General features: G+C 35.9%; 1 protein-coding gene across 3 annotated transcripts in view; it reads left to right on the forward strand.

Moving 5' to 3' along the window:
• The window catches only part of LOC127832465 (DCC-interacting protein 13-alpha-like), a 69,205-nt gene that overhangs the window by 17,047 nt on the left and 34,620 nt on the right, over positions 1-17,538 (forward strand). For all 3 annotated transcript variants that reach the window (XM_052357950.1, XM_052357951.1, XM_052357952.1), the window contains exons 8-13: positions 2,534-2,698; positions 5,525-5,606; positions 12,281-12,390; positions 12,823-12,865; positions 13,680-13,760; positions 17,302-17,372. In XM_052357950.1, the coding sequence (XP_052213910.1) occupies positions 2,534-2,698; positions 5,525-5,606; positions 12,281-12,390; positions 12,823-12,865; positions 13,680-13,760; positions 17,302-17,372 (552 nt within the window). The remainder of the gene's footprint in view (positions 1-2,533; positions 2,699-5,524; positions 5,607-12,280; positions 12,391-12,822; positions 12,866-13,679; positions 13,761-17,301; positions 17,373-17,538) is intronic.

Raw genomic sequence — 17,538 nt, forward strand, 5'->3', positions numbered from 1 at the left:
ATTCCTGTTTTAAGATGGAAGCATTATATAATACAAGGACATGATACCGAAAACAGTAAATTTACCGCAAACAGTTTGATTTCCCACCTTTACATCATGATATTTCAGTTAAATCATGACTTTAATACATGATAACTTCAGTAAGCATTTAAGCGAAGATTAAAATATGTTTAAGACGGTACTTGTAATTAAATCAATGGTAATATAAAAGAATACATCAACAAAATATATATTTTATTCTTTCACACATTTTAGATATTGGTATTTCTGGTAGACAAAATTAAATTAAACGAGCATAAATGTTTTACATAAAGACAATCTGGAAATAAATAACATTTCATAATAAGATGCATAATATGCCGTTCGGTATTGGACCGTGTTTAAAATTGTATACTTTCTTTAAGCAATCCTGTTGTATCACAAAATAAAACGACAACAGAACTCTCCAATAATTGTTCAATCTTTTTTGTTGCATAAAATCCTTTTAACATAGAAATCTATATATGAGTCGCGTTCTGAGAAAACTGAGCATAATGCATGTGCGGCAAGAGTTGTCGCATATTAGTCTGTGCAGTCTTCACGTGCTTATCAGGGATGACACTTTCCGCCTAAATTGGATTTTTGCAAAGAAGAGACTTCATTTTAACGAAACATGCCATAAAAGTGGAAAGTGTTGTCCCTGATTAGCCTGTGCGGACTGAACAGGCTAATCTGGGACGACACGTTACGCACATACATTATGCCCTGTTTTCTCAGAATGCGACTCATATTATCGGCTCTAAGTTGAAATGCTTCAATACAGAAATTGCTTGTTTGTCACATTGCTTAAATAATTTAATGTCCTTTAAAATCAAAATTTTCCATTACAACAATAAAAATACAATAGCTTTTAAAAGGAATGTAACAAGTGTTCTTTAATGAACGATTTATCAAAGAATCTATAAACAGGATGCATAAAGCTTAAAACAACAAAATTACATTCTACAATTATTAGTGCGACAAAGAGAATAAATATAACATTTTTATTTTAAAATAGTATACATATAGTATACAATTATAATATTTCTATTGCAAAAAATATAGGTACATGATAACGTAATATTTATTGCAATTATAAAGCTATGTTGGACATTATGTGGTTATTATGTATAAACAACCATGTGACACTCTCGCCAAAAAAGTTTCATTTCATGTATATTTAAATTGATCTTTGTTTGAAATGATGTATTTTATATTAACTTAAAACGCATGCTTTTATTGTTATATGTTTGTTTATGACGATGAGCTTTATATGCTTAAGTCTAATAATATATTCTGTATATTCTGTGTTATTGCATTTTAAAGCGCTATTTTATATGATTTCTACCCTATTTTCACTTATCTGGTGTCACTTCGATCAATCATTTTTATGGCCGGATTAAGGTAATAAAACCTTGCAGATAAATCCCTTAGGGCAGGCAATGGCCCATAACATTTGCGTAATTGAATGAAAAATCTGTACACATGTAAATCGGTATTAAACAATGGCTTCACACCTGACAGATAACTGCGACAAATACTTAACAGTCCAAAAAGGGTAATGCGCCCCCATAAATTTATGCAAACAATTGAAGGTGTTTGACAACGACTGACGAACAAACAAAAAATTAATAGGTTGCATATTTTGTTTATTTTAAAGTAACTTTCTGTACAAGAATAAATGATGTGAAGTTATTTCTACTAAAATGCAAAAACACTTGTCAATTGCCATTGTAAGCCACTCACACGTTATCACAAGGAATTTAAACAGTATTAAGAAGGATTCAAGACTGAACTTCCAACTTTTTATACCCAGTTAAGTCGGTCTGATTTGAGTAATTCTTTTATGATTGGTTTAATCAATCTACACGGAAAACAACAATGTTTATTGAAACAATTAGAATATGATTATTAAATTGTGAAAACAACGAACAAATTATACCAATCAAGTTCTTTAGTTTATCTCTAATTACAACCCCTTAATGATCACAGTTTGATATTGATAGAAAATGTAACACAAAAGAACACACGAACCGGTACTTGAATAAAAAATTGCCGACGTTAAAAACTAATATATTAAAGCGATCAATTATGACACCCGTTTGCTATGCTGTTTTTGGTTTCTTGGAAAAATAAACTTCATTACAAATGAATAAAATAGTATTGGTTATGTATTATCGATATCTATTTCTTACTTACATATTGAATACATACTGTTTTCGTATATTTGTTCACTGTTTTCGGGCGTACATTTTACTGTTTTCGTATTCGAAAAAAAAACTGAATGTGGATTATTGTTATTAAAATAAATTTTATTTAAAAGTTTTAACATATATGTTGAAATATTTTCAAACTACTTTTCTTTTTTAAACCAGGCATAGGAAAAAGCGATGTTTTCGTCTTAATATTCACTGTTTAATAATGAAACACTGTTTTCGGTACATGTTACTGTTTTCGCGTAAACAGTACTGTTTTCGGTATCTAGTCATACCGCTTTATTTGGGACTGTTTTCAGAGTGCAGTCTGAGCTGCAAGTGGAGACACGTAAGACGGTGGAGCTGATAGACACGCTAGAGGAGCAGAGTCAGCACCTCTACCACGCCGAGCCCCCCATCAACATGCCCTACATACCACCCAACATAGCCCTCGCCCAGAAATCGGGATACCTCTTCCTACGCAGGTTTGATTACTGTTTGTTTAGTTTAGTTAGTTTAGTTTGAACCTATTTATTTTAGCTTGATTGCATTATTGAGACGCTCTCGAGTTCGTTTCCTGGGCCTAGAACCAGTACTTGGTGTCTTTGGGGGAGATCTAAAGAATTCTCCCACAATGGGGATCGAACTCATGACCTCCCGGTCGTAAGGCTGACACAATATCCATTAAACCACGGCGACCTCCTGATAACTGTTACATGTACATCCTAAAGTTGTATAAGTGCCTTCCTGTAGGAAAATGGGCTTTAATGCATTTGCTTAAAAGCATGCTTTAAAAAGACTTCCTTTCAATGAAAAATTCCATAGATGCGGAAATTGTCATCCCTGATTAGCCTGTGCAAACTGCACAGGCTAATCTGTGATGACAATTTATGTGTATGGATTAAGCTCGGTTTTCCCAGAGAGAGGTCCTTATATATTATGCTACAATATGTCAGTGATATACCACTTACTATGCTACAATATGTCAGTGATATACCACTTATTATGCTACAATATGTCAGTGATATACCACTTAATATCACCAAGAAACTGAAATCTGGATTTCTCTTTATACGAAACTATGCAGATAGTATATACCAACTATATTTATAATAAGTCAGTTATTGTGTAAACCATGCAATATGTGCCTGGCACAGGTATCTGGCTATCTTCTATTATGACTTGTGGTCTGATGGATTTACTATAATATATACAGTTTACACTTTGAAATCAGCTTTCAAAATAAATACTGGTTCAGTATTTCTTTAAGATTTTTCTCATTAAGACTTTCATTGAAAACATGCCATTCAGAATTTAGGAAACTTGATTGAGACATTTTTTTGTTGATAATGGCTTCTGTCCACTATGTAAGCCTATGATGGAACTACTCTCAAAGCATCTCAAGAACATAAAATTCCATGAAAACAGTGCAGAAATAACTGTACGTTTAAAATGATGTTGTAATATTCATTGCTAATGAAAGTTTACAATGACATTGGTTGTAATATTCATTGCTAATGAAAGTTTACAATGACATTGGTTGTAATATTCATTGCTAATGAAAGTTTACAATGACATTGGTTGTAATATTCATTGCTAATGAAAGTTTAAAATGACATTGGTTGTAATATTCATTGCTAATGAAAGTTTACAATGACATTGGTTGTAATATTCATTGCTAATGAAAGTTTAAAATGGTAATGCAGTAGGTAAGTAAATAGTATTTTCCAAATAAAAAAAAAAAGATTAAAACTAAAAATACTTATTGGCTTTCATAGGCAAAGGATTGTATCAACCTCTAACGCATACCGGTGAAAATGTTAAGGATATATGAGATTACAGTCTACTCTCGTTATCTCGAAGTGGGCGGGAACAAGAAAAAATATCGAGATAATGAGAGCTCGAGATATGGGATTAGGCGTTTTCAAAGAAAAAGTAAGACAAAAATTTACCTTGTTATTAACATCTTAATACCTGCTAAGTGGAATTTCGCCTTAATCTCGTCCTTTTTCTTGATCCACATCGAGAGTGTATTTTGCGGGTTGCCAAACTCTTCTGCTATCTTCTTCTTGGTCTTAGGCCTTTCTCGACTTCTATGATGGCCGCGTACTTTTCCTTGAACGACTTAACTTCAAGCTTCCGCTTAGTCCCCCTCTTGGCCGATCCAGATATCCCCCCCGGGTTTGATACCGGGTCCTTCTCTGGATTGCTTGACCTACAACTCATAATTGTCTTTCAAGTTAGCAACAATAATGACTGTTCAAGGATAGAACAACATTCTGCAAATTTGCGATGGTTTATATACGCAAAAATATAACTCAATGCATTTAGGAATGTTGTTTGTAAAAACAATTAGTCTTTCGGCCTTTTGTTAGGCTGTGGATTAATTGCATTTAATGGCAGTTAAAGGGACAAGCCTTACTCAATTGTTAATGGCTAATGACATTAGACATGTGTGGTCATGAATGCAATTAACGGATCAATTATCTACCGCACAGAATCGGGAGCAGCCGTACGAAGCGGGACGGTGAAGTATCAAAGAAAAAAATTCTCACCTTTGCCGACACTGGGACAGTTATTCGCACTTCGAGATAAACCACAGTAAATACATGTAAAATTGGGACTCGGGGACAAACTTTTATATCGAGATATCGAATTATGCGAGATAACGAAAATCGAGATATGCGATGTTTATTAATATAGATGAAGAAGGTAAAAAGTTGGAACATTGAGCTTACCTCGACATATCGATAAAATCGAGGTATGCGATGTCGAGATAACGAGAGTAGACTGTATATGATTTTATACAGAGACATGCTTGAGTTCACAGGAAGCATTTGGGCATATTTGGAAGGACCTAAACATGGAAATAGCTTCAGATTTAAGGAACATGTACTTTTCAAATCCCCCCCCCCCTCATATGGTCTGTTGTCATATGATTGTGTTAACAATGAGCAAGTTTTAAATTGCACCTAGAAATAGCTTCATAATTAGCCCTTTCCCACACAGAGGCAAAGTGAAAATGCTTATGTGCAAACAGCATAAAACCAGAACAGCCTGCGAGTAACTCGCAGTCTGTTAAGGTTTTATGCGGTTTGCTGCCCATCAGTATTATAAGGTTTGGAAATTAAGTCTTTAAAAGTTGATTCTAGTAAAGAAGATTTTAAATGTAATCAGATTTTCTAAGAGACTACAAACAATTCATAGTGCGTTTATAAGGAGTAAAGGGTTAAGGAACATTTACTTGCCAAATACTGCCCCTCTAGGATCTTATGACTTATATATCTATAGACATATGTTTGTGTTGACAGTAAGCAGTTGATCGGCAACAAGTGGGAGAGGGTTTTCTTCTTCACGCAGGCTGGCAACCTAATGAGCCAGTGCAGGGATGAGGTAAAATCTGGTGCACACCATCAAAGGCTTAACCCTTTCAGTGCTGGAACTGAATTTTAAAGGCCTTTGCAAACAGTTTGGATCCAGATGAGACGCCACAGAACATGGCGTCTCATCAGGATCCAAACTGTTTGCTATTCTGATAGTATTCTTTGAAAAAGATCGAAGTTAATGCTAATTTTAAAAATTCTGCAGATGACATTTTAGCAGACGACAAATTTCCCAGCATGCAAAGGCTTAAGAATATTGACCTTCAAATTGTGCAGCTCTTTGGGTAAACAGGGGTTAGTGCGTATGCCTAAAGTGTTGTCCTAGATTGGACTGAGCAGTCCTCACAGGCTAATTAGGGATGACACTTTCTGCGTAACCCTTTGCATGCTGGGAAATTTGTCTTCTGATTAAATGTCGCCTACTGAATTTCTAAAATAAGCATTTTCTTCGATTTTTATGTCCCCCACTATAGTAGTGGGGGACATATTGTTTTTGCCCTGTCTGTTGGTCTGTCTGTTGGTCTGTCTGTTGGTCTGTCTGTTGGTCTGTCTGTTTGCGCCAACTTTAACATTTTGCAATAACTTTTGCTATATTGAAGATAGCAACTTTATATTTGGCATGCATGTGTATCTCATGAAGCTGCACATTTTGAGTGGTGAAAGGTCAAGGTCATCCTTCAAGGTCAGAGGTCAAATATATGTGGCCAAAATCTCTCATTTTCTGAATACTTTTGCAATATTGAAGATAGCAACTTGATATTTGGCATGCACGTGTATCTCATGGAGCTGCACATTTTGAGTGGTGAAAGGTCAAGGTCAAGGTCATCCTTCAAGGTCAGAGGTCAAATATATGTGGCCCAAATCGCTTATTTTATAAATACTTTTGCAATATTGAAGATAGCAACTTGATATTTGGCATGCATGTGCATCTCATGGAGCTGCACATTTTCAGTGGTGAAAGGTCAAGGTCATCCTTCAAGGTCAGAAGTCAAATATATGTGTCCCAAATCGCTTATTTTATGAATACTTTTGCAATATTGAAGATAGCAACTTGATATTTGGCATGCATGTGTATCTCATGGAGCTGCACATTTTGAGTGGTGAAAGGTCAAGGTCATCCTTCACAAGGTCAAGGTCATCTTACAAGGTCAAATATCATATAGGGGGACATTGTGTTTCACAAACACATCTTGTTTTTCAAAGAATACTATCAGAATAGCAACAGTTTTGATCCTGATGAGACGCTACGTTCTGTGGCGTCTCATCTGGATCCAAACTGTTTGCAAAGGCCTTCAAAATCCGGTTCCAGCACTCAAAGGGTTAAGATAGAATTTTTTGCTTCAAGGAAGTCTCTTCTTAATGAGGATCCAGTGTAGGCAGAAAGTATCGTCCGAGACAACTCTTTACAAACATCCATTAATCTCAGTTTTCCTGGGCCGCTTCAATTACAATTACGTTATTTTTCTGGCATTTAACAGAGATTCTGCATTTTAATACTAATAACTTTCATCTTTACACTAATATCTCTCTTGAATCACTTAGGTCTATCTTGTAAGCAAAAATCTCTTTTGTTTTAAGCACTGATTTAAGTCTGTAATGTTAGTCAACATTGTTTGAAAAAACTTGATATTACTGTCATTATGATTGAGTACAAGTGCGTGCTTTTGTTATTACGTAAGTCACTCCAAGCTTTTTACTTCGTTATTCATCATGCAATTGTAAAATAACTTACTACAAAAGTTCACCATGAGGATACAGTGTGTTGCGTGTATTACCCTCCTCATACATCTAAGGCCAAGTTATACTTTTAAGTTAAAGGTAAATTTCTAATGGTAACTTCTTCACCCATCATGCAATTGCACATAATGTAGACATGTTCAAATGAAATACATCAGATCAGTTACGTCAGATAATCTTTTCCATTGATGCTTCTGAAAACAAAAGGCGAACTTTGTGCCAATGTAATTCTTTTTCCACGGTTATTGGGCAAACTTTGCCTTTAAATAGTTAATTTGTTTGTGTTTACCTTGCACTACATTTTATGTTTGTACCTCCTCTAATAGGATAGAAGTGGATAGAGGTAAAATTGTTCATCTGGTCATTAAAAGACCTTAATCATGAAAATGACTTTGTTGCTTTAAACACTCGTAAATTCTCAGTCCCGCAAATCTGTTTACTAGCGCTAAACAAGCAGTGTAGGAACAGTATTCCTATTGTATATAAGTGCATGTTTACCTGCATTTAAGAATTTACATTACTAAGGAATTATATTGCTATATAATAAACTCAATTAACCAATTATTTAGTTTATTGGAAAATTTGGGCATTTTTTGGGGGAAATTTTGGTCAGATTTTTAGGGGAAAATGTTACTTTTTTTTCAATTTGGAAACAGCCTGTAAAAGGCTGTTATTTTGGGCCAAAAAAAGACCCCTGCATGAAAAGGGACTGTTTCTTAATTTGCATGTAATAATGAGAATCCACATCCTTTACTTTTAAGGAAAACACCCCCAATGTATTTAATGGGGACAAATATAAACTGTTAGGTAATTAGTTTAAACTAAAATAAACACGGGCAAGATGCAGATTGTTCAATAGTTACAAGTGTTTGTTTCTGAGATCCGGGCCCATATTCAGCAAACGATTTTTAGGTTAAAGTTTAAGAATAAAGAATATTCTTTAGATTATAATTTTCAAGAATTGCTTTTAGTTTGAGTCAAACTTGACATGAACCTGTTTTGTTTCAACTGCTGGACGTATTTTACTCGGTTAACGCTGGACATTTTTTTCTTGGTTTTATGTGTTTTCTTTATTCTTAAGTCTAAGAATGGGTTGGTGAATACGGGCCCTTTTATTTGTCACTCAAGTGATGGTGAAAGCACATATACTGTGGAAGGTATGGGAAAGCTAAAGTCAAATGCTATTAAGAATAAAAAGCTAAACACCTTTCTTAATAATCCTGGTAAACATCTTGTTAATTAGTTTTTCACCTCACCTTTGACTTCTTTGAAAAAGAAGAAAAACAATGGAATATGGAAGAACTCAATCAGCGTTCCCAATAGGCACCGCCAGCCGGCGATTTCACCGGTTACAAACAATCTTGGCCCCAGCTACTTTTCCCCAAATTTTCAATTCAAAACAAGGCCAAAAATGACTGTTTTAGTTTGTAGCCTCTGGCTTCTTTGAAAATATAACTTGCTACTCAAATTTTTACGAAGAACACTGTCTATATTGGATTTGAACACCCACCATTGTTCACATAAATAATGTCAATTTCACATATGTGTATCTGATTTCTGTATGTTCATTCATAGAAAGGAAAGGTATGCCGTTTCCAATATCCATCTATTGCACATGTCATATACGTTACATGCACACATTCTATTTTTAGCTCACCTGAGCAAAACGTGCTCATGATGAGCTTTTGTGATCGCCTTTTGTCCGTCGTCCGTCGTGCGTTGTGCTGCTTCAACATTTGACTTTTTAACTCTCTAGAGGCCACATTTATTGTCCAATCTTCATGAAATTTGGTCAGAAGATTGGTCTCAATGATATCTTGGATGAGTTCGAAAATGGTTACGTTTGCTTGTAAAACATGGCTGCCAAGGGGCGGGGCATTTTTCCTTATATGGCTATAGTAAAATCTTGTTAACATTCTAGAGACCACATTTATTGTCTGATCTTCATGAAACTTGGTCAGAAGATTTATCCCAATAAAATCTTGGACGAGTTCGAAAATGATGCCGGTTGGTTGAAAAACATGGCCGCCAGGGGGCTGGGCATTTTTCCTAATATGGCTATAGTAAAACCTTGTTAACACTCTAGAGGCCACATTTATTTTCCAATCTTCATGAAACTTGCTCAGAAGATTTGTCCCACTGATATCTTGGATGAGTTCAAAAATTGTAACCTTTGCTTGAAAAACTTTGCTGCCAAGGGGCGGGGCAGTTTTCCTTATATGGCTACACTGTAACTCCAATATAGTGCGGTCCGTTATAACGCTGTGTCCAATATAACGCCGGGGGGTGCTTGGATCCCATTTTTTCTCCAACCTTCCATTTCTGATTCAAATCCATGTTATGCAACTACTTGTATTTATGTTTAACTGATTATAATCGATTAGAGGTTAAACGACACTCGACAGCTTATTGGTGTTAATCTGTTGTGTAATGTCAATAAAGGTGTGAAAATTCGCGAGTCCGTGTTTATTACATGTATTCCCTATCAGAGCGGTTCGGTGCGCTAATTTCAATAAGGTAAGTGCAAGCGTAATAATTATCAAATTAAAGTTATTTAAAACGATTACCTGTTTATGTTTTATATTTATCGTGTATTGTATTTCATTGTATAAACTATGGCTGTGTGTGTTATCATTTATTATATGCTATACAAGCTTGATACATAAAAAGATCTTTGTGTATGTTTAATGTTTCAGTACGTATATGAAAAGTAAATTAAAAAATCCTGACGATTTATTTACATGCTAACGCAGTGTAATTGTTAACAGAGATTCACTTAAATTTTTGCCCGTTATCAGAAAGTCCACGGAAAGCACGTTTTTTACATGCTGCGTACGACGCAATAAAACATTACTTTGTGCATGTATCGTATTGCATTCAATCTAAATTTAAATTCGCTCGTCCAATGAAAGCTGTGTCCCATAATGCACTGTACTATTTTTCGGAAAAATGGCGTAGGCAAATGAATTTGTTTACGAAATTCGGAAACATATTTCTTGTAATAAATGTTTAACATTATTTTTTCGTAAGTGATGTTGTAATTATATTGGATTATCGGACAAATGTGCGCATTAGAAAAACGGTATATATACTGTTATCGTTCGATTCGATTTATATGCATGTATTTGCGGATGACAACACAGCATGACAATATAAATAAATAAGCTCAAAACTTATAACGCTGTCCGTTTATAACGCTGTTGCGTGGCTTGGACCCCGTCATTCGCGTTATATTGGAGTTACAGTGTATATAAGGCTATAGTAAAATCTTGTTAACACTCTAGAGGCCACATTTATAGTCCGATCTTCATGAAACTCGGTCAGAAGATACATCCTGATAATATCTTGGACGAGTTCAAAAATGATGCCGGTTGGTTGAAAAACATGGCTGCCAGGGGGTGGGGCATTTTTCCTTATATGGCTATAGTAAAACCTTGTTAACACTCTAGAGGCCACATTTATTTTCCGATCTTCGTGAAACTTGGTCAGAAGATTTGTCCCAATAATATCTTGTTATCTCAGGTGAGCGACTATGGGCCTTTCAGGCCCTCTTGTTCCTTTTTGTACCTTTGATGCCTATGCATATTTTTTCTACTTATTAAACCCCATGCTAATCAAAATGTTCTGTTGAAGGAATTGTTCACTTATTTTTTTATTTTTTTTTAAATATGTAATGAAATCAATTTACTTAAAAAACAATTTATAATTTTGGAATAGTTTTAAATAATTATAATCACAAGAAAAAATAATTGATTAAAAATGTGCCTGTGCTTATAATCAAACCCTGGTTCTTTAGAAGTCAAGCTCACTTGGGACCACTACAATATAGATTCTTAAGGGCTTCGTGTAATGCTTTATAATGCTTACGATTAATAATGATGATTATCAATTAGGGAACATATATTTATTCATACTTCTCTGCTTGAATCTATGACAATTTTATTTTAATTTTCATATTGCCAAACTGCGAACATTTGAAAGATGTAGTTAAAAATTGTGATTTAAACTGTTAAAAATCATTTTTTAAATTATTCTCATTTTGAATGATATTGAGTTTACTTTTCCTGACTTATTTTAGTTGTTAAGAGAAATACCACAACCATTCGTTTGTTATATTATTTTCAATTGTTTGTATTATACAATAACTTAGATGTAGTAATATTAAATTGATAAATTGTAAGGTACTTAGTTCCATGTCTTGCCATGTAACAGCCACTCTTGTGCCAATTGTTTTTGATTCCTTTGCAATCCTAGACAATAATTATTGTCACCTGGCTTCGTTTCTCAATGAATAATCACAATTAAAAACGTAGATTACAAACTTTAGAATTGGCATCATTTCACAAACATTTTAATAATTTAAGCTTCCATAATGCATTTAAAATATTTAAACCTGTTTATTTTAGCTGGATTGCATAGAAAGCCTTAGGCTTATTGAAACGCTCTTGAGTCCCTTTCCTGGGTAGAACCAGTACTTGGTGTCTTTCAAGCAGATTAAAGGAATGCTCCCTGTGGTGCTTGAACACGTGACCTCCAGATTGTTAGGCGGACACCTTATCGTCTACACCACGGGGAATTAATTTGAAATACTTGGTATTAGGGTGCTCAGATTCTAAGATCAAGAAAGAGGGGCTTGCTAGAATTTTTTCAGTTAAATTTAACAAATGCAAAAAACAAATTTTTAATCAGCTTCAGTCACAAGTAAGGCCAAATAAGCCTTGTTCTGGGAGAACTTGACTTAATGTATTTGGGTCAATTGTCTTCCTAGGGATGACACTTTCCTCCGTAACTGGATTTTCTTTTAAAGAGATTATCTTTAAACAAAAAATCCCATAAAGCAGATCGAGAGTGTCATCCCATCCCTGGTTAGCCTTTGTGGACTGCGAGGCGGGAGCATAAAGTCTCGTTTTCCCAGAACGGGGCTCAAATACTGTCTCAATGTGTCAGGTGGCTGGCAGCCTCGTTCTGGATCTCAATGAGGACGGCGTGTTTGCAGAACCGTCCGAAGCAGACGACAGAAGAAACATCTTTCAGATATCTACTGCAAAACATAGGCGGTATAGCATGATTTCCTTTTTTTAAACATATTTATTTTACCTCGAGTTAATCAAAATCCTAAGGCTTATTGAAAATGCTCTTGAGCCCATTTCCTGGGTAGAATTAGTACTTTGTGTTTGTGGGGAAGATGTAGATAGCGCTCTCATGGCTGGTATGGAATTAGCGGTATCCTGGTCGCTAGGCTGACACCAAATTATCATGCTGCATATAAGCTACCATACTTTTGCCATTGGTGACATTTAAAAAATTTCTTTTCAATGTGACATTGAAATTACTAGATGAATGTCTGATTAAAATTTGTCGTAAATTATTCATAAAACATAATGGTTATAAAAGGCAGCAAATATGCAACTGTAAATCCAAAGAAAGTATCATATTATTGCTGTTTTATTTGTATTGTTTCTTACTGTTTCATGTGATTTTCATTGTAGATTGATAGTTCTTCAGGCAGAAAATGAGCGTGAAAGGGATGAGGTATATGACTTAGCCTTGCCCTGGGAAAACAGGGTTTAATGCATGTGCGTAAGGTGTCACCCAAGATTAGCCTGTGATGTCTGCACTGGCGGATTAGGGATTAAACTTTCAGCTTTCGTAGTAGTTTTTGTTTAAAGTTAGTCTCTTCTTACCCAAATTCTGTTAAGGCGGAAAATGTTGTGCACAATAAGTCTGTGCAGGCTCAACAAGCTTATCTTGGGCAACACTTTACGCCCATGCATAAATTTATATGTGTTGTGTTCTGAGAAAACTGGGCTTAATTCATGTAAGTAAAGTGTCGTCCCAGATTAGCCTGAGCAGTTCGCACAGGCTAATCAGGGACGACACTTTCCGCTTTAATGGTATTTTTAGTTTCAAGGAATTCCCTCCTTGCCGAAAATCAAGTTTAGGCGGAAAGTGTTGTCCCTGATTAGCCTGTGCGGACTGCACAGGCTAATCTGGGACGACACTTTAAGCACATGAATTAAGCCCAGTTTTATCAGAACAAGACACATTTTAAAAAAAAATCAGGTTTCAAGGTACCTAAAGTGTGGTGTATATAATGTTTATTTATTTTCAAAGAATGTCATTAATTAAAGAATACGCTATGCAATTTTTTTCAAAGGGCATCGTATTCATGTTGTAACAAAATTTTACGTTTACTCCAGTAACAGATTTTGATTAGGGATAAAGGAAAGGGAAAGGAGCAAAAAATGCTTGCACGAAAATACTTAGTTCTAATTGCTTAACAAAAATGCGTTTATGAATATTTTCTTACTAGTTTTATTATTAGTGATTTGTATGTATTTTCCAGTGGATATCAACAATAAACAACGTGGTCCGAGACAGTGGATTTGTCAGAGGCATAGTCAGTAAACCTAGTCCTCAGCAACAAGTAAGAACACAGCATGTCAAGTATCGTTTACACTTGAATATTGATCTCCAGAAATGGGGTTAATGCATCTTTCCAAACTGTCGTCCCAGAATAGCGTGTGAACTTTGCATGGGGACTAAGCAGAGACGACACATTTCTCACAGACTCAATTTTTCGTTTAAGGGAGACTTTGTTGAAACAAAAAAATCCACAACTTACTACCGTCCCTAATTAGCCGGTACAGACTGCACATGCTAATGTGGGACAACACTTTACACACATGCATTAACCCTTTGCATGCTGGGAAATTGTAGTCTGCTAAAATGTCGTCTTCTGAATTTCTAAAATAAGCATTTTTGTCTGCTGAATTTCTAAAATAAGCATTTGTTTAGATTTTTTTCAAAGAATACTATCAGAATAGCAAACAGTTTGGATCCTGATGAGACGCCACTTTCTGTGGCGTCTCATCTGGATCCAAACTGTTTGCAAAGGCCTTTAAAATTTGGTTCCAGCGCTGAAAGGGTTAAGACCCATTTTCCCAGAGCAAGGTTTGTGTATCTGTGTATCCTTTGGTTCATTAGTTGACATAACAAGTCCTTCATACTACTTTTTTTTTCAATTTTGTTACATTTAAATTACATATTCCCATGCTTCATTGTCCAAAAGTGAATTAGTTTGGTTCATTTTAAGCTCGACTATTATATATGATATATATATTGTGGAGCTATCCTACTCACCCCGGCGTCTGCGTTAGCGTTAGCGTGCAAATGTTAAAGTTTTCGTACTACCCCAAATATTTTCTTTGTCCCTTGACATATTGCTTTCATATTTTGCATACTTGTTTACCAACATGACCCCAACCTATAAACAAGAGCAGACAACTCTATCAAGCATTTTGTCATAATTATGGCCCCTTTTCCACTTAGAATATGCAGCAAATGTTAAAGTTTGCGTACTACCCCAACTATTTTCAATGTCCCTTGACATATTGCTTTCATAATTGCATACTTGTTAACCATTATGACCCCAACCTATAAACAAGAGCAGACAACTCTATCAAGCATTTTGTCATAATTATGGCCCCTTTTATACTTAGAATATGCATATTATTGAAAAATCTATGTTAAAGTTTGCGTACTACCCCAAATATTTCCTATATCCTTTCACATATTGCTTTTATATGTTGCATACTTGTTTACCAACATGACCCCAACCTATAAACAAGAGCAGACCACTGTATCAAGCATTTTGGCAAAATTATGGCCCTTTTTACACTTAGATAATTGAACATTTTGCTTAAATTGCCATAACTTCTTTATTTATGATCACACTTTATTATTACTTTGACAAAACAACACTTACCTGAATACCACAATGGATTCCACCCAAACAATACCCCACTCCCCTACCCAGAATCCCTCCCCCCCCCCCCCCCCAACCCCAACCTCCCCCCCCAACCCCAACCTCCCCCCCCAACCCCAACCTCCCCCCCCTATTTTTTTTTTTAAACATCATCTAATAAATTACCCCACCCCACGTTATACCCCCCTCTCACCCCCCCCCTACCCCCCCCCCACCCCCTTCGAAGAAGAGGGGGTATATTGCTTTGCACATGTCGGTCGGTCGGTCCGTCCACCAGGTGGTTTCCGGATGATAACTCAAGAACGCTTGGGGCTAGGATCATGAAACTTCATAGGTACATTGATCATGACTTGCAGATGACCCCTATTGATTTTGAGGTCACTAGGTCAAAGGTCAAGGTCATAGTGACAAAAATCGTATTCACACAATGGCTGCCACTACAACGGACAGCCCATATGGGGGGCATGCATGTTTTACAAACAGCCCTTGTTTAAACTTACTTACTTACTTAGTCCTCTTCGCCCACTTCTGGGCATAGGGCCTTGACTACTGTCCGCCATTGGGTACGGTCCTGAGCCATGCGCTTTGCTTCACCCCATGATAGGTGGAGAGGCTTTAGCTCTGTCTCAAGAGTTCTCCTCCAGGTGGTTGTTGGTCTTCCTCTAAACATCATCTTATAAATTACCCCACCCCACATTATACCCCCCTCTCACCTCCCCCCCCCCCTACCCCACCCACCCCCCACTCCCCCCCCCCCATTTTTTTTTTAAACATCATCTAATAAATTACCACACCCCACATTATACCCCCCTCCTACCCCCCTCCCCCCCCCAAAAAAAAAAGATTTTTTTTTTCCCTTTTTTTATTTATGAAAGATTGTCTAATAAATTATTGAATATGAACAATTTCCCAATGATGGCTTACGTTATACTGTCAAGCACTCGAATAGTCGAGCACGCTGTCCTCTGACAGCTCTTGTTTCTAATAACACCTTAAATGGCAGCCATCTTGGAGTAAAGTTTGTCCTTGAAACTTTTTCTTTTCAATTTTTGTCCAATTGACAATTAACATCTTATGCTTCATGTTGTAAAAGAGTAGAAGTGACTGACACAATATTTGCGTTTATCATATTCAAAGTCCACAATTCTCAACTGATGGCAATCTTACAATTTATTATCATAATGCGTTTAAGTCTTTAACATACATTTGTCATCAACAAAATTCAAAGTGGGTCACTTGTGACCTTCTTGAATTTTTATCAGCTTAAACTTCCTGTGCATTGCTTGACAGATTGTATTTAGCACCTAAGCGCACAGTGATCAACATGAGCTGTTGCGATCACCCTATATCCAGCCTTTTTTTAAAGTGTTTTTCTTTGTCAAATTAAAAGATTGTTGACACTTTAGAGACCACAGTTTGAAACAAGCTGAAATTTGTCCGAAAATTAGTTCAAATCTTAGAAAAACCACATTACCACCCTAGAAGCCACTTGTATGACGCAATCTTGATGAAACATGGTCAGAATCAGGATTTATCTTGCCAATGTCAAGGTCATTGTTATGCCCTCAAGGACTGGGAGGCATTACGCAATGCACTTGACTTGTCAGTATTTAAGTAAATACATCCCAAAGCTTGTGTTTTCAACTGCTTGTTAACTTTTGAATGGAATATGCTCAATCTGTCAATCTTTCTTTTTTACAGAATTATGGCCCTTTGTGTTTTGTTCTTCTTTATAATTTTTAGTCACCTGAAGCTTTTGCTTATATTGTTAAGAAAAGGAATGTGTGCTGCAACAAATTTTGGCGGAATAATGACCCTATGTCTGTTTATGTACTATCAAATGTATAGTCACTGAATTCTGTTTGAACATACCATTTTAGGAACATCTTAGAGTAATGTGATTGAGCCAGTATTGACCAACCAAGTTGAAGACACTTAACTACATTTGTTTTCATTTATGCTGGTTACATTTGAAGCGTATGCCATGAACTAATATTTATAAATAAAAAGACCATACTTGGTGTTTGTGAATGATATGAATTGAGCATCATGCTATGTAACTAATGCAAGTAAAGACTTATTGTTATTGGGTCTGTATTCTAAAATATATTATAGATTATGCTCCTTTGTTGCAATAAATGCTCCTTTATGATGCAAAGCTACGAGTTACTATGGGTAACTGTTCATTTGTTCTTTCCAGCCAAGGGGAAGTAGTGTGTCAAGTCAACAATCTGTGTCAACAACATCAACTGTGTCTCCAGAGCGTGAGAGGTGGGTCGGAGTGTCATTACATTACATCCCTTGTCAGAGTGTGATCACATTACCTCCCTTGTCAGATTGTCATCATATTACCTCCCTTGTCAGAGTGTCATTATATTACCTCCCTTGTCAAAGTGTCATCACATTACCTCCCTTGTCAGAGTGTCAGCACATTACC

Source organism: Dreissena polymorpha, chromosome 5 (genome assembly GCF_020536995.1).
Source record: "Dreissena polymorpha isolate Duluth1 chromosome 5, UMN_Dpol_1.0, whole genome shotgun sequence".
Taxonomy (NCBI): domain Eukaryota; kingdom Metazoa; phylum Mollusca; class Bivalvia; order Myida; family Dreissenidae; genus Dreissena; species Dreissena polymorpha.